This window comes from Pantherophis guttatus, chromosome 2 (assembly GCF_059756535.1).
Source record: "Pantherophis guttatus breed Tessera chromosome 2, ASM5975653v1, whole genome shotgun sequence".
NCBI lineage: Eukaryota > Metazoa > Chordata > Lepidosauria > Squamata > Colubridae > Pantherophis > Pantherophis guttatus.
The window spans coordinates 113,258,077-113,284,576 of NC_142064.1; the positions used below are offsets into that span (position 1 = coordinate 113,258,077).

The 26,500-nt window shown below is 40.8% G+C and overlaps 1 protein-coding gene across 4 annotated transcripts; it reads left to right on the forward strand.

Annotated features, from left to right (window-relative positions):
* LYL1 (LYL1 basic helix-loop-helix family member) lies at positions 1 to 25,762 on the forward strand. 4 transcript variants are annotated; one of them, XM_034434505.3, is made up of 6 exons: positions 51 to 285; positions 368 to 584; positions 7,109 to 7,270; positions 19,231 to 19,658; positions 23,489 to 23,580; positions 23,771 to 25,762. In XM_034434505.3, the coding sequence occupies exons 3-6, from the start codon at positions 7,253 to 7,255 to the stop codon at positions 24,112 to 24,114; spliced, it is 882 nt and encodes a 293-aa protein (XP_034290396.2). In that variant the 5' UTR covers positions 51 to 285; positions 368 to 584; positions 7,109 to 7,252; the 3' UTR covers positions 24,115 to 25,762. The 4 variants fall into 4 exon arrangements, with proteins under 4 accessions (XP_034290397.2, XP_034290394.2, XP_087744684.1 ...); XM_034434503.3 differs by having other exon boundaries at positions 28 to 584; XM_087888558.1 differs by lacking the exon at positions 7,109 to 7,270 and having other exon boundaries at positions 50 to 285.
* Positions 25,763 to 26,500: the final 738 nt, after the last annotated feature.

Consider the following 26,500-nt stretch of genomic DNA (forward strand, 5'->3'; position numbering starts at 1 on the left):
AGGGGGAGGGGGCTTGGCCCAGGCTCCGTCTTCAAAGCAGCTCCTTCCAGTGGCCAAAGAGAGCCTGTCAAAAAAGAGAAGTGGCCACAGGGGGGATTCAGAGGGAACAAGGTGGCAGGAAAAGCTGGAGCCTAATTGATTTGACGTCCCCAACACCACCGCCAGTGACAATAATAATTATTTGCAAGCTTTGGCTGAGGGAACCAGTGGCGAAGAGAGGAAGCAGCCGCGAATCATGGCCCTCAAGCATGGCAGCCAGCAGCAGCCATGTGGCTGACGATGAGGGTAAATTCTTGGATAATGCCAGTGGGTTACATCCTTTCCAGACTCTAGAACCAGACCTCAGCATCTTGTGTTTCATCATCAGGTGGACTCTCACAGCACTCTCTCTACATGTCCCTCCACTTTGCCATCCAGGCCTTCTTACAGCCAGCAGTCAGGTGACCCTTCCTTTCCCTTTGAAGATCCCTGGCAATCACCTGGAATTCTTCCATCTGCCTCCTTGCCAGCAACAGAGACTTGGAGATGTCCATCTTTGACCTTTGGAAACTGGAAGATGACTTTGGTCCTGCACAGTTGGACAGGTGAGGATCGGGGCATTTAGGGAGAAAGCACGTTTCTAGGCAAGAAAGAGCGTTTCAGCAAGGATTTGATTTTAGGAAAGATTGTGTATCTTTCCATTCATTAGTTCCACATAGGTTCGGCAGTTGAGCTATTTCCCTTTCTTGCAATTTACTATTAACCTAAGACTAAATCTCTTCTACATATATTGCTGTGCATGTTTTCCTTGTATGCAGTGTCATGTCTTTTTTTTTCCTTTAGTAGTAAACAGTCTGTGTTTTTATAACCCTTATTATATCAAGCAATCTGTAAAAAGGAGGTTTAAAGTATCTTCTGAAATAATGACTTTTCTTAAAACTTTTTTACTTCTTTTGATTTTTATTTTTCTAAATTGGTTTGTCTTTTTCTAACTCTCTCTCCGTTTCTTTAAATGCCCAGTTTAAGAAAAGCAGCAGCCTCTGTAAGCTTTAGAAAATATAACTAAAGAACAAAAATTTCACATTACTCTTCTATAATCACAAGCCAAATAGATTTTGCATTAGAATCAAAAATTCTAAAAGTTAGAATAACATCCTGCTGGCAATTATAGCTCTTCATTTCTCTTTGTGATGTTTACAATTAAATTATTTCCAGACATCAATAGATGTATTATTACCAGTTATACTTTTTATTTGAATTTCAAACTCTTCTGAGTTCTTTTAATTTTTCTTAGAATGCATCATTGTTATCATTTAACCTATAGTGATATATCTAATTAGTCTGACAATTGCATTCCTTATCATGTCATATCAGCTTCATGGTTTCCTTCCAGAGTGCAGTCTGAAGTAAAACTGAGTGATTTACTCGGTTCAATGTATTTCGTAAGATTAAATCCAAAGCTTTTTCAAGAATCCTATCAGAGTAACACTTAGTATTCTTTTATCTATTATTATGACTTTCTCTACACTAAGATACACTAGACTTCTGTTATTATAATCTATAAAATAAGGACCCATATGACCATTTATGTAAGGAGCATGTTTGAATTTCACAATAATACACTAATTAATGTATTTTTAAGGATATAGTTGGCATATATACCCCTAGATTAGATTAGACTAGATTACCCATAGAGCTGACCTCAATATTTTAGGAAGCTGGAAATATTAAATAGGGAAAGTGATTTTTCCCGCTTGTTTTAAGGAGGGGCCTTTATAACCATTACACACTTCCTCTGTGACAAACTTCCGTATAGGAAAAGGAATAAAGGCTGCCTGTATATTGTCACATGTGACATTGCACATACATATTTGCTTTGGCATGAGTACATTTGCTGAAAACCTGAGGATCCTTGTATATGTTCCTCGCATAAACAAATTAGAAATTTAAGTATATGAAATTGTCATAAGAGAGAAACAACACATGTGAGGAATGTATTCACTGGGCCTTTCTTCCAGGAGAAATTGTAATGCCATTATGTCACACAAACATCACTGAGTCTTATGCTAATAAAATAATATTATAGACACAATAACAGCCATTTTGTTTCCCTTTTCACATTAGGGGGATATTTTAAGGGGCAAAATGGTTGCCTGACACTTTATAAAATCTTAAGGTTTCTATTTGTACTCCTTGAAATTCCTTCATACAAACACACATACTCCAGCAATGGCCTTCATTTTCCTCCATTTTTGGAGCATGCCTCTGCCTCTGATATGCCAGGCAAACTTTGGGATGGGTCTGTATTATGCATAGTTTAATGTGCTTTGAAGAAAACAACAACAACAACAACAACAAAAATAAGTAGCTGTGTAAACAATAGGAAAAAATTAACAATTCACTTAATTAAAAGTATTTTGATTTTATTCAGTACTCCTGGAAGTAAGAGAACAAATTTAATTTAATTAGCTCAAATTATTTGTGGATTGTAGTGAAATTTCCATAGTTATTTAGCACTCATAATGTTTTATGCACCCCATTTATTTATTTCTCCAACTTGTATGCCGCCTTTCTCCGAAGACTCAAGGTGGCTTACAATGCATTTAAAAACCATATATAAAAACATTAAAAATCAAAACATTAAAAACAATTAAAACCCATTCACATTTTTTTCCTTTGCGTAATAGGTGCCCTAGTGAATAGCTGCATAACCAAAACTTGTGAATTTCTAATAAGGCTGTTTTTCAGCCTCAGAGAATATGATAACTCGGGTATTTCAGTGGCAGAACTGGCTTTTGAAAAAGCATTTCCTGCTTTTTAATTGTATACATATCCAAATATGCACATTCAAAGGGAGCCCTTTTTGCCCGTTTAATTTAGGGTAAGAATAGCTTTGAAAGAGCCTTGGATTCTGCTGGTTGGGAGGCCAAAACCCCCTAATGAAATTTGCAAAACCATTTCCTTAATTTTTAGAAGATTTTTATTGCCTGATACTGGAACAAAGGACTGAGGCAATGGCCTGGCATGTGCTTTGTTGTTATTTTATCTCCTTCATTTCAGTTACTTGCTTTGCAAAAGGTCATCCCATCTATCTCAGTGATGAATCAGAGGCGTGGGAAAGGAGAGGTCGCCTAAACATCATTTCATTTGTACTGAGTAGATGGTCAAGAATCTGTCCCTCTATTTGTTGCTTCACAATCTATTCAAACAGTCCCACTGACAGTGAAATCCCATTATTCATGTACGTGTTTTAATTTGCGTGTTTAAAATCTACTTGGATTTTAGTTTTGACTAAAATCCAAGTAGTTGCAAAACATTTTTTACCTTTAAAGTAAAAATTCATTGGGTGAAAAATGAAAGCGTTGTCTGAACAAACTATATTTTCCAGAACTAAGCATGTTTCACGACTGAAAGGTTACAGCAGCCTTACCTAATCTGCTATAACTCAGATGTATTGGACTATATCTCCTGTTTTCAGAAGCAAGCATGATGCATGATGGGCTTTCTGGAAAACTGGGAAAGGTGAGGCTAGTATGAGCATGGCAGCTGTGTTTATAGCCAAGGCAAGTGCATATATGAACCGCTAGCAAGTGCCCCCATTCTCTCAATCATTAGACACGCTTACCACAAGACATAATCATATAATAGTGCTGACCCATTTTCTCTTTCCCTGCTCTGCTGGCACTGTGTGATCCAGGATGACTGTATGAATTGTGTCTTGGTCATTTTTAAGCTTTGAAGCTGCCCAAAATAAGACTGGGATGTTGCCACATTCTATTCCTGCACTCACATTACCTCCCCTGCTACCATTACAAAACTCTGGAGACCTGATAAGAACAGGTGCCCCAAACTCTCTGTTTGCCACTTTTCAGTTACATGTGGCCATAAAGGGGAATGAGTGAAAATTAAAGCAACAATACACTCAAAGAGAACTTCTTTGTCTTGGATAAGGAAAGGACAAGGTAATGGTCAACTGTTTGGACCACATTATGGCTATTCCTTCCCCACGAACCCCACAAGTGAACATGCAAACCAGCTACAGCTTGCACATTTTTTTCAGTCCTGCTTTTCATCTCTGGGGACTGCTGGTAGGGAGAATTGCTGATAGGAAAGGTGTTTTCTGTAGGACCTCTGAAGTGAGTGTAACCACTTCTCTTGCCCTGAAGATCAAATTCCAAATATTCTTCATGCAGTAACCAATACAGCAGAAATATAAAGCTTAAGTTTATTAATTGCAAATAGGTGTTTGTTTGTTTCAAGTTATAATGGTGTTGGTCATATCATCTCAAAAATGATCTCATAGAGTAGAAAACAAAAAACCTAGGGCAGAAAGTCATCTTACTAAAATAGGGCTAAAACATTTGGGCTTTTGGTTCAAGAAAAAATATCACACAAAAAAGAAGGAAGGAAAGGAAAGGAAAGGAAAGGAAAGGAAAGGAAAGGAAAGGAAAGGAAAGGAAGGAAGGAAGGAAGGAAGGAAGGAAGGAAGGAAAGAAAGAAGGAAAGAAGGAAGGAAGGAAAGAAGGAAGGAGTTGGGATATTTTCTTCTCTTATGCTATATAAATTTACTAGGTAAAGGCCTTTTAGGTACCTATCAAAAGGCATTTACTGCCTTAATAGATTTACTTGGCTGCAAAAATAAGCAGATGTAAAAATGAGAAAAAAGGATATAAAAATGTCTGATTTGCCCAGGGAAGGTAAATCTCTTCTGGAAGCCCCTTTGCTCCTCTCCTCCAATGAAAGGTTTCTGTCAATGGGATGGGGAGAATGTGATTTTCAACTCTTCTGTCTTTCGGCAACCACTTGAAATCTCTCAAAATTTGTACTGGAGGCCGGAAGAAATTTCTGGAAAAGAGAGAGTTGCACTTGCTCCTCTCAGCAGAGGGAAGCTTGTGAGATTGAATTAGATCAGCTGCTGAAACTCGCTGCCATTCGTTTCAGGGCTGAGAAAAACTTAATCTTCAGTATTTTTTAAATTTATTTTTTAAATTTATATGCCTTATTATTATTAATACTAGTACTACCATGAATACTATCTGTTCACAACAATTTGAAGTCCCAATTGCCAGTTCTTTAGCTGGCCTGATTATTTACATCATAATCATCATTATCTCTTTTATTCATTAAATATGAAACTCAGTCAGCTGAACATTTAAAAATGTTTATTTATTTCATCAAGCATGTATTTTATGACAGATACAAGTGTAAACATAATTATAAATACATGAAAAGGATACAAATAAAAGAAAACATTAGGATAGGGACGGTAGGCACGCTGGTGCACTTATACATGCCCCTTACAGACCTCTTAGGAATGGGGTGAGGTCAACAGTAGACAGTATAAGGTTAAAGTTTTGGGGATTTGGGGAAGAAACCACAGAGTCAGGTAGTGTATTCCAGGCGTTGACAACTCTGTTACTGAAGTCGCATTTTCTGCAGTCTAGTTTGGATCGGTTTACCATGAGTTTGTCACAAAATGTATCACAAGTACAATTGACTGGTGCTAATGGTTGATATGGGTTGCTGCCAGCATCCTAGGTATCAACAAAGTATCTTCTTAAAATATATGATGTGCTGAGTAGCACAGTTTTTTGCAGATCTGCTGGTGTTATTACAGGAAGCTGCAATTTCTTAACGTGTTTTGTAAAATTCTTGGACATGGTACCAAGTGCCCCGATGACAATGGGTATCACTGTTACATGTTTCATCCATAGCCATGTAATTTCGATGGCCAGGTCGTGATATTTCTGCATGCTTTGGCCCTTGACAACTATGATATCTGTTGTGTTATGTTCCAAATGACGATCCATCTGTATTTAAAAGTCCCACAACGTCTTCACTGTCTCATTTTTGATAACTTTTTCCACTTCATGCTCCCGTGACTTTTCGGATACAGGTATGTCGTATTTTTTACATAATGACCAGTGGACTAATTTAGCAACTCGATCATGTCTAGCTTTGTAATCAGTTTGCACGATTTTGCTGCACTCACATATTAAGTGTGAAACAGTTTCAACTTTGTCGTTGGAAAGTCGGCAGTTTGGATTGTCAGTAGATTTTTGTATCTTCGCTTTCATGTCATTAGTTTGTAGTGCTGGTTCTTGAGCAGCAAGTATTAAACCTTCCGTTTCTTTCTTGATAGTTCCTCTCTTAAGCCATGCCCATGTCAAGTTGTTATCACACTTTCCTTCAATGTTTTTCAAGTGCTGTCCATGCACAGCTTTAGTTTTCCATCCATTTAATCTGTCATTCAACTGGTTTTCCTTATATTCTGCCTTTGTTTCTGTTATTTTTATAATGTTCTCCGTTTTCACAGCTTGCACCAATCTTTCTGTGCTTTGGTTCACATAATCATTCAAACTTCATTTTTCTTCTTCTACAGTTTGATGGATTTGCAATAGCCCTCTGCCCCTTATTCTTCTTGGCAGGTACAACCTGTAGGTATCACTTCGTGGATGTAAAGTGTGGTACATAATCAAAGTGCTGAGCACATTGTAAGCCGCCCTGAGTCTTCGGAGAAGGGTGGCATATAAATCAAATTAAAAAAAAAAAGTTTACGTGTTTTCCAGTCCAGGTTTTCCAGTTCAGCCACAGTCCAGTTGATGATTCCTGCTGGGTAGCGTATCACTGGAACTGCCCATGTATTAATGGCTCTAATTATGTTTCTAGCATTCAGTTTTGATTTTAAACAACAATCTGAAGTCCCAATTGCCAGTTCTTTAGCTGGCATAATTATTGGCATCATCATCATCTTCATCATTATTATTATTATCTTTTATTCATTAAACATGAAACTCAGTCAACTGAACATTTAAAAATGTATCACAAATATCATTGACTGGTTGATACGGGTTGCTGCCAGCATCCTAGGTATCAACCAGTACCTTAAGATGTACGATGTTCCAAGTAGCGCAGTTTTTTGCAGTTCCGCTAGTGTTATTGCAGGTGTTAAAGCTGCAATTTATTGATGTATTTTGTAAAATTCTTGGACATGGTACCAAGTGCTCCAATGACAATGGGTATCACTGTTACATTTTCATCCATAATCACATAGTGTTGATGGCCAAGTTGCGATATTTCATGATTTTTTCCGGTTCTTTTTCTTCGACTCTGGCATCTCCTGGTACAGCGATATCAATAAACTGTATGCTTTGGCCCTTGACACCTGTGATGTCTGGCGTGTTGTGTTCCAAATGACGAGCCGTCTGTATTCGAAAGTACCACAAAATCTTCACCTTCTCATTTTCGGTAACTTTTTCCACGTTGTGCTCCCATGACATTTTGGATACAGGTAAGTCATATTTTTTACATAATGACCAGTGAATTAATTTAGCAACTCGGTTGTGTCTAGCTTTGTAATCAGTTTGTGCAATTTTGCTGCATTCACATATTAAATGTGAAACAGTATCAACTTTGTTGTTGCATAGTTGGCAGTTTGGATTGTCAATGGATTTTTGTATCTTCACTTTCATGGCATTAGTTTGTAGTGCTTGTTCTTGAGCAGCGAGTATTAAACCTTTCATTTCTTTCTTTCTTTTCTTTTAATCAAGTTTTTTATTTTTATTTTTTAATTTATACATATCATTGTGTGAATGGCGCTATGTTTGACTATCATACATTTCAAGGAACCTTGGTGGAGCAGTGGACTAAAGTGCTGTTAAGTAGCACTTAGCTGCCAGCTGCCTGCAATTACTGTGAGTTCAAATCTCATCAGGCTCAAGGTTGACTCAGCCTTCCATCCTTCTGAGGTAGGTAAAATGAGGACCCAGATTGTGGGGGCAATAAGCTGACTTTGTATAAAAAAGAACACCGCTTAGTGGGCCCTGAAAGCGCTACTAAGCAGGTATATACAAAAAGTATGAAGGCTATTGCTTAACGCATTGTAAGCCGCCCTGAGTCTCCGGAGAAGGGCGGCATATAAATCGAACCAATAAATAAATAAATACATATAAACATATTCCTAATTATTACATTCTATTTTCCTTATTTCATATTATTTACTCCTACCTTTTACACAAAATTTTAATTTTCATATAAATATTAACTAGTATGCAATAACATCTAAACTGATGTGCTTTAGCATCTGTATTATCTTCCATTATAGTTTTAATAGTATAACCCTCAAGGAAAAAAATACGAAATTCTCTGTCTGTTTTCTTTTCTCCTGTACACCATATTTCACCCATTTTTACAACATCCCTCTCCTTCCCTCTCCTTCCCTTTCTCCTTCTCTCCTTCTCTCCCCTCTCTATTTCCCCTCTCTCTTCTTCTCTGCTTCTACCTCCTTCCCTTTCTATTCTTCTCCTCCCCTCCCCTCTCTCCTTTTCCCTCTCTACCCTTACTCTTTCTCCCCTCCTCTCCTACTCCCTTCCACTCCACTCCATTTCCCTCTCTCTTTTCATTGTTGCATATAATATTCCCAATACCTATAGAATATGGTGTATTTTCCAATTAATATCTCTTTCAACTATAACCATACAGCTTCTTTAAATTGCATTCAAAAATCAAAGAAACCCTTACACACTTACACTTACATGTGTAATCACTTACACATATATTGTTAATCATCATCATCATAATTATACTATCATCATAATATTAATTAATCTTCATGTTAATAATTGTATATACATCATCATTCTAGTCACATATATATATGCAACTTTAATATTAGTCTTTTAATACTAACATCACTTCATTAATCAAACAGCATACTGTCTAAATATCAGTTTCTTACATCCTCACATTTCAAACTTACCACTATTTTCATTTTGTGTCTATTTTTCATATTTATTTTCCTAACTTATTTGGCTTTGTGATACATTGCTTTACACTCTTCCATTCTAAACTTCCACTAATATTTTTCTTTTCCCCCCCTCCATATTATTATATTCAAAGACATGATACTCTGTTTTATCATTCATATTCCCATTCTCTAACTCTTCCTTTCTATTTATTTCAAAATTTATTTAATACACATAAATATAGCTACTTTCACTTTACCTATACAATATTTTATACACTTTTAATAATACCATCATTCAACCATATCATTCTAATATTAATACAATTATTAACATATAATCATGACATATCTTTAATTCTTTTTCTCTCCTTAACCATTATCTCTTATCCACATCTCTTCCTTTAATCCTACCTTTTTTTAAACTTGTCTCCCCTGTTTTCCTCTTAAGTCTTTCATTCCATCTACTTTGAGGTTTATATTCTGAATCCATAATTTAATTTTTCCTCCTTACCCTGTCTTTCTCCACTGTTTAATTTGAGAGCTTTCTGTTCTAAATCCTATCATTTCCCCCTAAGCCTCTTCTTGTTCCTCCCATTTCTTTTTTAAATCTTTTAAAGTGTTTTCCCCCTGTTTTAATTCCTCAATTCTTATTAATTTTAATAGTGTCTCCTCCTTGTTATCTTCTGTTTGCTGGTTTCTCAGTTCTAATTTTCCTTCTATTCCAATGTCCAATCAAATCAGTTAGTTACTTCAGGGATCCTTCACTCCTCAAGTCATTTTTGTATATTCATTAGTATTTAGGGGTCCAGACACCAATTCTTTTTTTTTTTAATATTCCAGTCTCCAGTGGTTAGAAAGTAAATATATATTGTTCAACAGTTGTTTCCCTCTTTTTCAATATTTGCTCCCAAGTCACAAAAATTTACTATCATCAGCAGATGGTGCTCTTTACATCACTCTGCTTCATCTCTGCTTTTATTGTGACTCTGCTGCTGTTCTACTTTTATTTTGACACACCCAGTTTATTTCTCTTGCTTAGTTTATCTTATAGCTCCATTATTTGAAGAAAAGGTAGCTTTATAGTTCCAGCATCTTAATATGCCTTCTTAATATCAAGCCTTTTATTTTGGGGATTCCATTTCCCACTTAATTTTCTTTTTAAACAGATAGTTACTTCTTTAAATTTCCAATATGCTTTTTTCCCACAATAGTTGCACGCCGCTGTAGCAAATTCTTCTAAAAGGTATTCCCCTTAAATTTTTTGTGGGGTCCAACTTTAGCTGTAAATCTTTTTTTACCCAGACAACACACCATTCAGCATTTCTCTACTCCTGCACAAACTTATGGTTCTGGCTGTTCCCCGGCTTCATGGCAGCCATTTTGACTGCCACTGCTCCTAGTCTTCAGATGAGAGGGTTTTCCTTGTCAGGGATGGGAGATGCAGCTCTCCTCAACCTGCAAGGCGGTCCCCCTTTGCTTTACCACCCCTTCAAGATGGCTATGGCTTCTAGTGAAGCCTCCGACAGGGAGAGCTTGAACAGACCCGCAGAGGTTGCACCGAAAGTGCCGGAAGTTCAACCGGAAACCCCTTCTGTTTCTTTCTTGATTGTTCCATCTTAAGCCGTGTCCATGTAAGGTTGTCATCACATTTTCCTTCAATGTTTTTCAAGTGTTGTCCATGCAAAGTTTGGTTTTCCATCTATTTAATCTGTCATCCAGCTGTTTTTCCTTATATTCTTCCTTTGTTTCTGTTGTTTTTATAATGTTCACCATTTTCACAGCCTGCAGTAATTTTTCTGTACTTTAGTTCACATAATCATTCAAACTTCATTTTACTTCTTCTACAATTTGATGGATTTGTAATAGCCCTCTGCCTCCTATTTTTCTTGGCAGGTACAACCTGTTGATGTCACTTCGTGGATATAAAGTGTGGTACATATTCAAAAGTTTGCGCGTTTTCTGGTCCAAGTTTTCCAGTTCAGCCAAAGTCTAGTTGATGATTCCAGCTGAGTAGCGTATCACTGGAACTGCCCATGCATTAATGGTTTTAATTATGTTTCCAGAATTCAGCTTTGATTTTAATATTTTGCGGACCCTCCTATTGATTTAAGTTCAGTGGGGCTTTTCACATACATTTTAAAGTCATCCATGTATAGTAGATGGTTTATCTTGCCATGTTGGCTTGAGATTTGGTATCCCACTTTTGTGTTTCGTAAGATTATTGTCAGTGGAATTAATGCGATGTTGAACAGTAGTGGTGAAAGTGAGTCCCCTTGGAAGATTCTTCGTCTGATGTTGACTTCACCAATGTTCTCCCCATTTGCTGTTAGAATTGTTTTCCATTTTTGCATATTTGCTTTCAAAAATGTACAGATATTTTTGCTGATTCCAAAGTTTTCCAGACAGGTGCTGATAATAATAATAATAATAATAATAATAATAATAATAATAATAATATATTATATATTATTATTATTATTATTAATAATAATAATAATATATTATTATTATTATTATTATTATTATTATTATTATTATTATTATTATTATTAGCATTTACATTTACATTTACATTTACATGCCTCCTGACTCCAATGGACTCTGGGCAGTGCACAAATGATTACAAGAAAAACAGCAAAAAGCAAAGAAGGGTAGAGATGGCAGGATAACCAACCAGGTGAAAAAACAAAACAAAAGCAATCTCATTTAAAAAGAGTCTCCAGTCATACCCACCAAAGGTCTGGGAGAAGAGCCAGGTCTCCAGACTCCTTTGAAACACTAAAATTGGAAACCCATCATAGGCATTCTGACTAGAAAAAAAGAAAACAGAATGCTACATTTGACAGATTTATCTGGTGATAGCTCTCTTCTTTCTGTTTTCTCTCTTCAGTGGCAACAGAATTTAGGTAGAAACTAAACATCTGTCAACTTGCTTTGATTGGTTGACTCTAGGACAGTGATGGCTAACCTTTTTGCTGTCGTGTGCCTAAAGTGGGGGGAGTGCGGCGGGGTCGCGCACACATGCCCACACCCATAATTCAATGTGCCCCACCCCCTGCGCATGCGTGCATGAACCCCCCCCCATGCTCCCCCTGCTTTTGGCATGTGATGTTGGGCCTGGTAGGGTGAAAATGGCCTTCCCCACCCACCCAGAGGCCCTCCGGAGGCCAGAAATGGCCCATTTTCTGACTTCCAGTGGGCCCAGAAGGCCCAAAAATCAGCTGGCAGGTGCGTACATGAGAGCTGGAGCTGAGTTAGGGCAACGCTTGCATGCCCACAGATATGGCTCTGCGTGCCATAGGTTCACCATCATGGCTCTAAGTAACAAATTTAGGAGTTTAATCTGAACTATCTGAACATTCCAGCCTGAAATGTCAGTTGTATGCAATATATCATTTCTTCAGTGACTATGATGAATTCACTTTTTCTTGGCATTCTTCTTAGGACAAGCAATTGCTGAAGAAGCATTATTTTGATTGTGACCTTGCGATGTCACAGCTATTGCAGGGATTGGCATCAAATTAAATGCAAAAGGATATCTTGCTGAGTGATGTTGTATTTGTCAAACCTGCCAAATTTGTCAAATATGATTTTTACTTTGGCGCAGTTTGACACTTCACATTTTCTCCTGCAGGAATATGATGCTGAAAGTGAACTTAGCAATGGAAGACATAGCCAGTAAAAGCAATTTTGTGAATGAAGAGAGCTCAGCTGCACTCACCCATGGCCAGTAAACCCCACCCCAAAGAAATATGCTAGGGACAGATGTAATTTTAAAGAAGTGGATATCCTACCCTCATGTGCACTTTGAGCTTGTAGTTTGTACTTGGGAATCAAAGTCAACGGGAGACCAATCAGTCTCAAATCTAGTTACTGGTTAACTGATTGGTTGTTGGTTTGTTAGGACACTTCCATAGATCCAAGCTGCGCATTCCAAATATCTCCCAAAGCCTCACAACCATTCTCGCCATGGGTGGTGTTGGGTCAGTGACCCTAACTGATCTTTCCAAATGACCATTAAAGGAATAAAAAGCTCACTCTGTGTATCACCCCTTTCCTTCTACTTGAATTACATGTTCATGGCTGAAAGAATGTTTTTCTGTGTCAGTGCAGAACATGCAATTTACTTTTAGTAACACTTTTTTTTCTTCTGTTTGATTATGTCCAATTCTCAGAGATTGCCTTGGCAGGTCCCTGCAGTTTTTTTAAAGAAGTGGCTTGCCATTGCCTTCTTCCTAAGGCTGAGAGAAAATGACTGGCTCAATCTCACTCAGCTACCTTTGTGCCTTGGAGTAGAATTTACAGTTTTCAGGTTTCTAGCCTGGTGCCTACATTTCTATATCAAGCTGGCTCTCATAGTAACACTATACATATATATTTTAAAGGATGTTGCTTTGCATTGTTCACATAGTTTCAATAAATACATTTATTATTTATTAATCAAATTTATATCTGGCCATCTCACAAAAAGTGACTCTAGGTGACTATTGTTGTTTTATCATTTGTGACATATTTTTTGGTGTTTAAGATGCACTCCCCCCACCAAAAAAGTGGGTAGAAATGTCTGTGCATCTTATAGAGCTAATGTTGCCTTAGCCCCGCCCACCCACCAGCCTCCACCCTTCGGCCTCTGCCTCCCAGCAATTTGCCTCCTTGCAGCAAACAGCAATCAGCCTGGTCAGCTTCAGCACAGCTTGATTTAGCATGAGCAGCTGATTGGCAGTTGGATCGGCCTCCCAGAACACCGCCGATCAGCTATCCCAGGCTGCGGGGATCACCGCCACCCATCACCGCCACCGCTGCCCATTGCTATTGCTGCCTATCACCACTTCCACGCGCCCCATTTTTGGCTTCCGCATGCCCCATTTTCAGCCTCCGCACCCCATTTTTGGCCTCTGCAAGTCCCGTTTTTGGCCCGTTCCAGGCAGCGGGGATTGCCGCTGCCACCTATCGCAGCGGCGATCCCTGCCACCTAGAATGGGCCAAAAATGGGACACGCGGAGGCCAAATATGGGGTGCATGGAGGCTGAAAATGGGATGCGTGGAGGCCCTAAAAACAGGCGTTCTGAGCCGGTGATAGGCGATGGCGGCGATGGGTGGCAGGTAACAAAAAGTAATCCTATAGAATTATCTTCTAGTCTTTTTGGTGCTCATTTCCCTCTCATTTTCTTCCCTCTTTCATACACATGTACACACACACACACACACACCCCAACTATTTTGGGAATTAGCAAGCCCACCATTCTGTCAGTCATTTTGCAGCACCTTCTTCAATATGCTTTTCAGTGAAATAAGTTTAAGTTCACTGGCGAAAAATACTTTCAGCCAATCCTTGACTAGATTGGGGCAAGTAATTATGAGTAAATCAATGTTTTAAAAAGAAATGTTACTGCAGATATTTCTTTATACATAAGATTAGAAAGATAAAATAGAAAGTGAAGAAATTTCAACATATTGCTTACATGAAAATCAACAATCATATTACAAATATTTATTTATTTATTTATTTATTTATGTATGTATGTATGTATGTATGTATGTGTCATATTTCTATGCCGTCCACTCTCAGAGGACTCTGGGCGGCTTACACCAAAGACAGTATACTAGATAGCATATTGCCCCTAACAATCTGGGTCCCCATTTTACCCACCTCGGAAGGATGGAAGGCTGAGTCAACCTTGAGCCGATGAGATTTGATCCGCTGATCTGCTGAACTAGCAGTCAGCTGAAGTTGCTGCAGTACTGCACTCTAACCACTGCGCCACCTCAGCTCTTTTATTATATATTAATAAATATATTAATAGCAACCTTAATTCTTCCAAGGGACCATATTTATGTAACCCTAACCCTAACACTGCTATTGTGAAGTGGAAAAGCACTTGGAAGAACTCACATTTTGCATGTGCAGCAATAGAAAAAATATCTAAGGAACAAAAATCCTAAAAGGGTGGGGGGATTAAGAAGACAGAAACAGAACAAATTGCAAAAGTATGTTGTGTTGCTGCAAACTGAGGCATGTGCATTGTCTATTTGTTGGAACTCCCATTTACAATACATGACATAACACAGTCATGTTCTAAGAAACTCTGAAAGCATTAGGGTTGTAATGGGAAGAAGAAAAAATATCTGGGCAGCTTTCTCTGCATCTTTCCCAAGTTCCAGTTCTGAAGACAAGCTCTTCCTCAGACTGGCCCCTTCCAAGTTTGTTGAAATGTGCAGGTTGTAGTCCCATATCCCATGCTGGGATAGAAAGCAGTGAAGCCCTCGCTTGGGCGCAAGCTTGGCTGGGGTATAGATGCTTCTCCCTTGTCGTGGTCAGATCATTTCCTGCTGAGGTTAGACTTCAGGATGCTACTCCTCCATCGCAGGGAGGCGGAACTGATTAAGTGGTTCCGCCCCAGGCGCCTAATGGATCCTGAAGGGTTCCAGAAGGAGCTTGGGGAGATACCTGACTCCCTTGTCCACAGTCCGGCTGAATCCCTGGTGGCTGCCTGGAATAGGGCGGCATCTGGGGCACTGGACCGGATTGCGCCTTTGCAACCTCTCCATGGCGGCGGATCCAGGAAAGCTCCCTGGTTTACTGAGGAGCTCCGGGGGATGAAGTGCCAGAAGAGACGTCTAGAGCGACACTGGAGGACCAGTAACTCTGAATCTGACCTAACATTCTTAAGAGCCTTTATTAGGACTTATTTAGTGGCGATACAGGCGGCAAAATGTTCGCATTTTTCCACACTTATTGCATCCGCTGATTCGCGCCCAGCCGCCCTATTTAGGGTGACTCGCTCCCTCCTTAATGTAGGGGGAGTGGAGGAGCCCTTGCAGGGTAGAGCTGAGGAGTTTGTGCAGTTTCTGTCGGATAAAGTCGCTCAGATTCGGATGGACCTGGACTCTGATTGAGTAATTCCGACCAAGATGACGGGGACAGGTCTTAGTCCTATTGTGTGGGATGAGTTTGAGCCTCTGACTACTGAGGAAGTGGACAAGGCTGTAGGAGCGATGAGTTCCTCCACTTGTTTGTTGGACCTGTGCCCCTCCTGGCTGGTTTCGGCCAGCAGGGAGGTGACACGAGGCTGGCTCCAGGCTTTAGTTAACGCGTCCTTGAGGGAAGGGGCCTTCCCGCAACCATTAAAGGAAGCGGTTGTAAGGCCCCTCCTTAAGAAGCCTTCCCTGGATCCAGCAGAATTAAAGAACTTTCATCCAGTCTCCAACCTACCCTTTGTGGGAAAGGTTGTAGAGAAAGTGGTGGCACTTCAGCTCCTGCGGTCATTGGAGGAAACGGATTATCTAGACCCTTTTCAGTCTGGCTTCAGGCCTGGCTACAGCATGGAAACTGCTTTGGTCACGCTGATGGATGATCTCTGGTGAGCCCGAGATGGGGGTCATTCCTCCATCTTGTTGCTACTTGACCTCTCAGCAGCTTTCGATACCATTGACCATGGTGTCCTTCTGGGACGACTAAGCGAGCTGGGAGTGGGAGGCACCATGTTATGGTGGTTCTCCTCCTATCCCTCTGGTCAGTCACAGTCGGTGTTGGTAGGAGGACAGAGGTCGACCCCTAGGCTCCTCGTTTGCAGGGTGTCTCAGGGCTCGGTCCTCTCTCCCCTCCTATTTAACATCTACATGAAGCGGCTGGGTGAGATCATCCAACGATACTGGGTGAGGTATCAGCAATACGCTGATTATACCCAGCTGTATATCTCTACCCCGCATCAATTCAGTGATGCGGTGGATGTGATGTGCCAGTGCCTGGAGGCTGTGAGGGTCTGGATGGGAGTCAACAGGCTCAGACTTAACCCAGACAAGACCGAATGGCTGTGGGTATTGCCTCCTAAAGACTATGTTGACTGTCCATCCTTGGTTCTGGGGGGTGGGGAAAAATTGTCCCTCTCAGAATGGGCTCACAATTTGGGTGTCCTCCTAGACTCACAGCTAAGATTAGAGCAACATTTGACAACTGTAACTAGGGGGACCTTTGCACAGGTTCGCCTGGTGCACCAATTGTGACCCTACTTGGATCGTGAGGCTCTCCTCACGGTCACTCATGCCCTTGTTACCTCACGGTTAGATTATTGCAACACGCTCTACATGGGGCTACCCTTGAAAAGTGTTCAGAGACTACAGTTGGTCCAGAACGCAGCCGCGTGAGCTGTCGTGGGTGCACCTAGGTACACCCACATTACACCAATTCCCCGCGAGCTGCACTGGCTCCCTATTGGTCTCCGGTCACAATTCAAGGTGTTGGTTATTACCTTTAAAGCCTATTGGCCCACCCTATTGGCCTTCCGAAAAGCGGTGAAGACCTGGCTTTTCCAGCAGGCCTGGGGCTGTTGATCTCACTCTTGCAATCTGGCGAGATCCGGCCATGAATGGTATGAATGAGTTTTAATGTTTTAATGTTTTTAATTTTTAAATGTTTTTTATTAGGATTTTAAATGTATTGTGAGCTGCCCTGAGTCTTCGGAGAGGGGCGGCATATAAATTGAATTAAATTGAAATTGAAAATTGTGGATACTTTCTACAAACATAATGATGGTGGAAGGAGAAAGCCTCCTCAAGAAGAGTCTCAAGAAAGCAGGCTTTGCTGTCAGCGTTCCAAATTATGATCTCTTTCAGCGCTGACATGAGGAGTCACACGCAGTCCTGAGGAGGCACACAAATGCCTTTTCCCCTCCCACAAACACAGAGCAGAAGTTTGAAGAAACCCACATATGAGTGTGGCTGATTCTCTCTGCCTGTGGGTACAACCGCGACCGCTGGTTTTTGCTGTTGCTATCTGCTTCACCATCTCTTCTCCTGCAGGCAGGGAAGTCACCACAGATCAAGCTTTCATAATTACCTGCAGTAAAAGCCATTCTTCACACGGTTGAAAATCATAGCCAGGCTAAACCAAATCCCAGCCTTGTCAAAGTCTGGATCACAGTGTTGCCCCAGTCACATACTTATGTTGGAATAAGCTTTTTTGGATTAGAACCTACTTTGGCATGTAAAGCGCTGTGATGAATAAACAGGTATACATCTTCAAGAAGATAAAGGAAAAAAGTTGAGGGGATCTATTTGTTGTTTTCTTGCCTGTCCATGGTATCCTCAAAAGCCTTCTCCAGTACTGAAGTTCAGAAGTATTAACTCTCTTTCTATCTTGTTTCTTCAAAGTCACAGAGGAGATCTAGCATTCATGCAATATGAGAAAATTGTATTTGGATACCACAAGAAATCACCTTCACTTTCCTAAGCTAGTGGTCGTCACCTTGGGCACAGGGACCGGTTCCATGGAGAAAGGTTTTTCCGCGGACTGGAAGGGGTGTGGTTTCACATGCTGCTTGCACCCCTCTGATAGGGCTTCGATTGTCTGCGCACCCAGTTGCTGGCATGGTGCAGACTGGTGCCAGTCCACGGACTGGGGATTAGGGACCTCTGTCCTAAACCATGCATGCATACTTGGAATTCAGGGATAGTTGTCATATCATGGATAATTTGTAACCATAATTGAAGTTCCTCCATGATAAAATTGTATGTATTTCAAAACTGAACACATAATATCCTCTCACCATCCCCTGGACCATTTGCAAAAATCTGTTGCAAACAGTTAGACTGACCAAGGCATGATATGTAAGTGGACAATCACACCAATGCAGAAAAAGTGGTTGTGAATACATGGGGTAGGGCAATCTGCTTCTTCTCTCATAATACTCATGGAAGTCAAAATTTTCCACTAAAGCTGAACAACAGAGTATTAGGGACACAAAAGGCACTAGTCTGTTGCTCAGCACACAATTAAACCATGGATTTTGCAACCACAAGACGCAGTGATAGTTATCAGCTGGCTTTAAAAAGAGACTAGGCAATTCCTTTGAAGTCCAGGAGCATGCCTTTTTGTCCCATTTTCTGGAAAAAATGTCAATCAACAATAATCTATTGCCCTTGGCTTCCCACCATCTTTACTCATAATTGGTCATCATGAGAAAGAAAATCTAGACAAGGAAGGTACTAGGTCTCATCCAATCTGGTTGTCTTGTCTTCTTACCTTTTCTGTTTCCAGCTTAACATAAAAGGGTCAAAATATTGCAGTGATACTTTACGGATAGTCCTTGACTTATGACCACAATTGAGCACAAAATTTATGTTGTTAAGCAACAGTTGTTAAGTGAGTTTTGTCCCAATTTAACACATTTCTTGCCACAGTAACATGGTTGTTAAGTGAATCTGGCTTCCCCATTGACTTTGTTTGTCAGAAGATCACAAAAGGTGATCACATGACCTTGGGACACTGCAACCATCATAAATATGAACCAGTTGCCAAGAATCCAAATTTTGACTACGTGACCATGAGATGCTACAACAGTCATAAGTGTGAAAAATGGTCATAAGTCACTTTTTTCTGTGCTATTGTAACTTCAAACAGTCACTAAATGAATAAATCAAGAAATACCTGTATTTTTTTTTTACTTCTGGAATGCTCAATTCAGCACAGCTGGTACAGTCTCACTTTCCTTCTGTTCTTCCTACAGATGAGAAGCCAAGCAAACATGATGGAGAAGCGGAAGAATTCCCAGTCGCCTGTTAAGCCTGAGCAGCCAAGCCTTCCACCAGCTGTTACCCCAACCTCTCTTCCTTCCCCAGATGGTGGGGGGAATGATGTAGAGGCCACTGAACCCCCCACCAGCCCCACTTCTTTCTCACCTCAAACAAAGGGGAGCCCTCCTGCTGAGGCTCCCCATGCAGCACTGCCCCCCAATGTCCCTGTCATCAGCCTGGGCTACAGCAAGTCCCCAACTCCTGTTGAGGTCCCCACAACCCAACTCACTGCCCTACACCCCATTCCTAACTTCTTGCAGTTCTCAGGTCTGCCTGGACCCCCTCCACCATCCTTGCCTCTGACTGGAGTAAGGAGTCCACTTTTAGCCCCACAGTACCAGCCTCATCCCTTTCTCAACAAGTAAGTCCAGAAATCAGATCTTGGGGGGAGGGGGAGGGGAATGAGGAAAGGAAGAAATCCTAGTTATGTTGGCAAGCTGCCAGTGTCAACTCTGGGAACCATGGCAGTGGGTTCATCTAGACTCTGTTATAAGCAAATTATCCCACTTTTGGAAATTGACAAAAAGAGAACTATTGCAGGTCCATGTCAGCAGCCACAGCTTCTCTGTGACAGCATCTCCCAATATGGAATATGTGCAACTCTCAGAATACTTAACAAGCATTTATGTTCCATGTTGCCTAGAATTCTGGAAATTGAAGTTCAAACGTATCTGGAAGGTACAATATTAGGGGCAGCTGCTTTCCTGAGTCATACTACAGATTGCTAAACCCTTAAAGTCTCAAGACAACTAAATTTGGAAATCGAGAAGGAAGCATCCTTGGCTAATAAGATAGCTTCCTGATAAGTAGTAGAAGCTCCCACACAGTGGAAACCAGAAAGGACCTCTTGAAAGCAAGAAGGTGAGGATAGCATCTTAGTCATGAAGCTTATTAGGCTAAGGATCATGATAATGCTAACAGTCAAAGTGTTCATCCCATCAAGCAGATGACAAAACCAGATGGATTTGTAACTGGCTCACAGACCGTACTCAATGAGTAGTCCTTAATGGTATTACATCTACATGGAGGGAAGTAAGCAGTGGGGTTCCGTCTTAGGCCCAGTACTCTTCAATATCATTAACAGATTAACAGATTAACAGAGTTGGAAGGGACCTTGTAGGTCATATTGTCCAACTCCCTGCCCAAGCAGGAGACCCTACACCATTTCTGACAGATGGCAGTCCAGTCAATTCTTAAAAGCTTCCAGTGATGAAGCTCCCACAACTTCTGAAGGCAACTTCTGTTCCATTGGTTGATTGTTCTCACTGTCAGAAAGTTCCTCCTTATTTCCAGTTTCTCCTTATTTCAGTTTCCATCCATTATTCCTTGTCTAGCTTTCAGGTGCTTTGGAAAATAGCTTGACGCCCTCCTCTCTGTGGCAGCCCCTCAAATATTGGAACACTGCTATTATGTCTCCCCTGGTCCTTCTCTTCACTAGACTAGCTATGCCCAGTTCCTGTTCATTGAATGTTTTAGCCTCCAGTCCCCAATCATCTTGGTTGTTCTTCTCTGCACTCTTTCTAGAGTCTCAACATCTTTTTTATAGTGTGGTGACCAACACTGGATGCAGTATTCTAGGTGTGGTCTTACTAAGGCTTTAAAGAGTGGTATTAGTACCTCACTTGATCTTGATTGTATCCCTCTGTTAATGCAATTTAGGATTGCATTGGCTTTTTTGGCCGCCACCGCACACTGTTAGCACTGTTAATTGGTTGACCAAGATCCTTTTCACAGTTAGTGCTATTAAGCTTGGTGTACTTTTGGTTTTTCTTGCCTAAGTGTAAGACTTTACTTTTCTCTACATTGAATTTCATTTTGTTAGATAGGGCCCAGTGTTCAAGTCTGTCAAGATCCATCTGGATCTAGAGTCTATCATCTATGGTGTTGGCTATTCCTGCCAGCTCAGTATTATCCCCAAATTTGGTAAGTTTCCCTTCTGTTCCCTCATCTAAGTTGCTTATGAAGATATGGAAGAGTACTGGGCCTAAAACGGAACCTTGTGGTACCCCATTGCTTACTTCTCTGTATGTAGACATAGTACCATTACGGATTACTCATTGAGTACAGTTTGTCAGCCAGTTACAAATCCATATGATGGTGATGCTATATATCCCACATTTTTCTAGTTTACCAAGAAGTAGGTTGTGGTCTACTTTGTCGAATGCCTAGCTGAAGTCTAAGTATATTATGTCCACAGTATTTCACTGGGAAATAAATGTACATAAATGACTTAGATGAGGGAATAGAAGGGGGACTCACCAAATTTGCAGATGACACTAAGCTGGCAGGAATAGCCAACATCCCAGAAGATAAGCTCAGGATCCAAAAATATTTTGATAGACTTCAACAATGGATCCTATCCAACAACATGAAATTTAATGTGTAAAAAAGCAAGGTTTTACATTTAGACAGGAAAAACCAAAGGTACAAGTACAGATTAGGTGAAACCAGGCTCAAAAACTGTGAGAGCAACCTTGGAGTCCTAGTGGATGATCACTTAAATATGAGCCAGCAGCGTGCAGCAGCAGCCAAAAAAGCTAATATACTGCTCAAAAAAATAAAGGGAACACAAGCAGAAGACATCCAAGATCTGAATGAATGAAAAAGCCTTATTAAATACTTTGTTCATTACATACAGTAGTTTTGTGTTCCCTTTAGTTGTTTGAGCAGTGTATAAACTACTGTATGTAAAGAACAAAGTATTTAATAAGGCTATTTCATTCATTCAGATCTCGGATGTCTTCTGCTTGTGTTCCCTTTATTTTTTTGAGCAGTGTACATTCCTTGGTTGTATAAACAGAGGCATAGATTCAAAATCTTGTGAAGTATTAGTACTGATTTATAAAGCCACATCTAGTAAGCCCACACCTGGAGACTTTGGAAAAAGTGCAAGGAAGAGCAACTAAGATGATTTAAAGGCCTGGAGATAAAACGTATGAACGGTTGCAAGATTTGGGTTTGGCTAGTCTAGAGGAAAGAAGGACTTTCCTCTAGGTGGGACATGATAGCAACATTCCAGTATATGAGGGGCTGCCACAAAGAGAAGGGGGTCAATTTATTTTCAAAGCATTAGAGGGCAGGACAAGAAACAATGGATGTAATTACTTCTAATTACTTGATCCTGGCAGTCCTTTGCCTCTTTGTTTGTTTGTTTATAGCTTGGAACTTGCCAAAACATGGACTCTCTTTACTACTGTCTGTAATGAATGAGTTAACCTAACAATTTAGGGCACAACAGGGAAGATTATTGAGTTTTGTGGCCAGGACTTTGGGGGAAGCTGAGTTTATGAACTGTGCCAAGCTACACACAATTATATGTCTGTAGAAATGGTCTACAAAGGTTCAGCTTTATTGATTATATGCTGAGAGAACCATTGTGAAAGTGAGCAACCTGGAGGCCACTAATAATATTTCTACATGATAGTGGTCCAACCAGTGCCATCCTGTGTGAAAGCTGCTAACTGAGTAGGGATCGTTGGATTGACGGAGTGGTCCCTGCCAATGCTCCTTGGGAACATGGTAGGTTCTTGACCACTCTGAATGGGAGAAGAGCAAAGTTGTTAGTGTGCCTCAGGTTCAGTTTAATCCAGTTATTTCTTTTAATGTTGAGATTTCATTTTCTTCCCATGGTTTATCAACAGCCCAACAATGGGTGTACTCTCTCTGCTTGGTCAGTCTAAATTGTCTTTCCTGAACATGCTTTGCCTTGCCCCAATCTCTGATGTAAGCATGGCAGCAGATGAGCTGTTATGGATGTTTTCTACTCCATAATGAGATGACAATCTTTTTCAGAATTAAAATTGAAGGCACACTTTGCCAAACATTTCCAAATATTTATTTATTTTGTGGATTATGATGACATTGGGATGACTATGATACATCCTAAACAATGTGACTGAGCCACTCACAATATGTGAAGGAATATAGCTGAAATAATCGTTAACTGGGCAGGTTAATCCCAGGTATGGGTTTTTGTTTCTCACCACAGTACAAATGCTATAAGGCTAGATTTACAGAGAGGGATGCAACAGACTCTACATAGAACAATGTTGATCTTGGACCTGCTGGCAAGAGACATGAGATAATATTTGTAGCCTATTTTTGTAGGGAAGATTTGTAAGTAAAGTTATAAAAACTTGTATTCATGCTTTGAGATGAGGGTTCTGATCACTGTTCTTTATTTCTCTCTAGCATCTACCTAGGCAATTCGGGGACATTTGGCCTCTTTCCCAATAATCGCCTCAAGCGGAGACCAAGTCATTATGAGCAAGACATTACTGAAGGTGAGTGGCCATGGGGAAAAATCAAGTGTGTTCCTCTCCCAGGACAGAGCAGAGAGAACTAGCAGAGTAACACGTGACAGATATGGAAACAGCTTGTATAAAGTGACTACCAATATGGGGGAAGGAGTTCAGCATGACCCCTTTTGCAAAGGCCTCCTACTCTTTGAGACTTTTCCATGTATTTTCCCAGGTCTTCAACCCCAGAAAGTGGCACGCCGGGTCTTCACTAATAGTCGGGAACGGTGGCGTCAACAGAATGTGAATGGTGCCTTTGCTGAGCTTCGGAAACTCATTCCCACCCATCCACCTGACAAAAAGTTGAGTAAGAATGAGATTCTTCGCTTGGCCATGAAATATATCAATTTCCTGGTCAAACTACTGAGTGACCAGGCCAGACTGGCTGGAGGGGAGACTGCTGAAACAGACAGCCCCTGCAATGGCACTCCCAGGACTCCATCACCATCAGCATCCATAAAACTGGAACAGTTGACCGTCGAGTCAATGACTGTATTGGAAGCAGGAGAACCACGGTGATGTCTAGCAGTAACAGACGACCATCACCACCCCATTCTGTGCATCTACAATGCTGCACACATGGATCAAGCTAGCATCAGTGGAAACTCCTTGGCCTGCACATCCCTTCCTTGAGTCCGTCACCCATGGAATAGGCTGCCATAAGAGGGCTATATTGACTTTGGAAGACTTCATTTGACTTCAGGAATCCAAAAACAGAGGGAGAAGGTGTTGGAATCCCTTTGACTGATGCCCAATGGAAGCCTCAAAGCGTGGGGACTCTGGGAGAGATGAGGAATGAGATTTTATGTACAATTCCCTGGTTTAGGGTAGCGGGGAACTGCTGTATGATATCTGGTTTGAATAAGACACCCTCTAGCTCTTGTTGGCTGTAAGAGGAAGACCTTGATGTCAGGCAACACCATGGCTGGGAAGGGTGCTCTGGAGTTTCATTTTCACTGTTTGCTGATTAATGCTTCTGACTTTTAGCCGTAACACTGCTCCTGCTGACAAATCTAAGCCTTATTGTTGCTGGGGCCCCACATAAATATTTGAGCCTGTACATAGGAGCAAAAGGATATAAAAAGAAGTGGCAAGGTTAAGAAGCTGAGCTCCCAGGCCCAGCCTATTTTCCACCTTCCCATCAAAATGGGACTCTGGCTCGGCTATATTGGTGACATCTTTCTAGATGGGAAAAGAGCTGCTGAAGGACTTTGAGCATTCTTGTCAATAGCTTGGAAAGCAATGGCTACATAACCCTACAGACTGTCCAGTGCATCTGCCATGTTCTGCCTAGTTGGGTGTTCAGTAATACCTCAGTCAGGGCTATATAGGCAGTGATTTGTGTGAGGAGCTCTTCTTTTTGACATGCTGATTTTCCTGCATGCACAATGTTTTTGTTAGCAATTTTTGTGCAGAAACCTTCATCATCAGTCCCAAAAAAATCAGGAGCACCACCTCTGCAGGAGAACTGGGCCTTAATGATAGTCTTTTGTGATCCAGGTGTGCTGTTGGGGAGTTACTCCAGATGCAAGCAATTAAGAGGGAGTGGATGGTGGTGGTGCAGTGGCTGCTGTGTCACTCCCAAGGAGCCAGTTGGGTGGGTGGGGGTTTGCTGGGAGCCCACAGTCTCAGAAACCTTCTCCCTTCCTGGAAAGAGAAGGGCGGTTTGTGCTGAGTCAATATCTTGAACTTCTCCACAAACCCTGGGCCCCTTGCCAAAACCACATATGACAGCAATGATTCTGGAGGGAGGGAGGCCTGGGCTGCCTGTTATCGGAAGTAGTAGTTTGCTGAAAGGTCTTTGGGATGAAGGAAGAAGAAAGATGACCGTATCTACACACACACACACACACCAGCATCCATTCAATTTTCAGATTTGCTTGCAAAGGAAATTGTTTTCTGCTAATATTTGCTTTTATTGGGAGGATGATTTGTAAGATGGGATTCTTACACTCATCAATGCTGTCCAGACCAGGAGCTCCTTGGAACCAAATTCTTCCAAGTTGAATGATGTTTTAAAACTGAAGTCAATACATAAACAAAAACAAAAATAATATATTTGGTGATAATTGTTGACACTGTAAAAGATTGTGTGAGTTGCATACTATGTTTTGATTTTGAATTTTTCACTGCAAGGAAATGATGAGGAAATACATGTGTGTCTGTGCATGTGTGTATGTAGTGTATTTGTGAATGATGGGACAGAAACAGCCATTGAAGATACAGAAGTATTGCATCCTGAGGTGATTCTTCCTGAGTCCTCTCTGACATGCCGTAAGCTATAGCAGTAGTACCACAATGGTTGGATGAAGCCACATTTAAGTCTCCAGAGGGGAAATGGCCCAAGTATGTCCACAGGGCCTGGTGAATTATTCTGCCAACACCCAGCAACTTACCTGACATCATGCACATTCCTTGGGTAACTCTTCCTTGGCTACAACCTAGTTACATGCTAGAAATTACCCTCAAAATACACAGAGCTGAATGGCAATTTGTGAGGAGTTCCTGTTTCCTCTTGCCAGTTTTGGTCTCATTCACTTTGCTGAGATTAAGGCGGCTTTCTTTTTGATTCTTTGTAGTCTAAGCAATCACTATGCCTTTCTTCTTCTTATCCACTTTCTAAGCAGTCCTTCAATCATGTGATGTTTATTTTATTTTATTTTTCATATTTGCTTATCATGCTATTTTTTTTATTTGATTTATATGCCGCCCTTCTCTGGAGACTCAGGGCAGCTTACAATACGTTAAGCAATAGCCTTCATACTTTTGTATATTTTATACAAAGTCAGCTTATTGCCCCCACAATCTGGGTCCTCATTTTACTACCTTAGAAAGGATGGAAGGCTGAGTCAACCTTGAGCCTGGTGAGATTTGAACTTGCAGTAATTGCAGGCAGCTGATATTA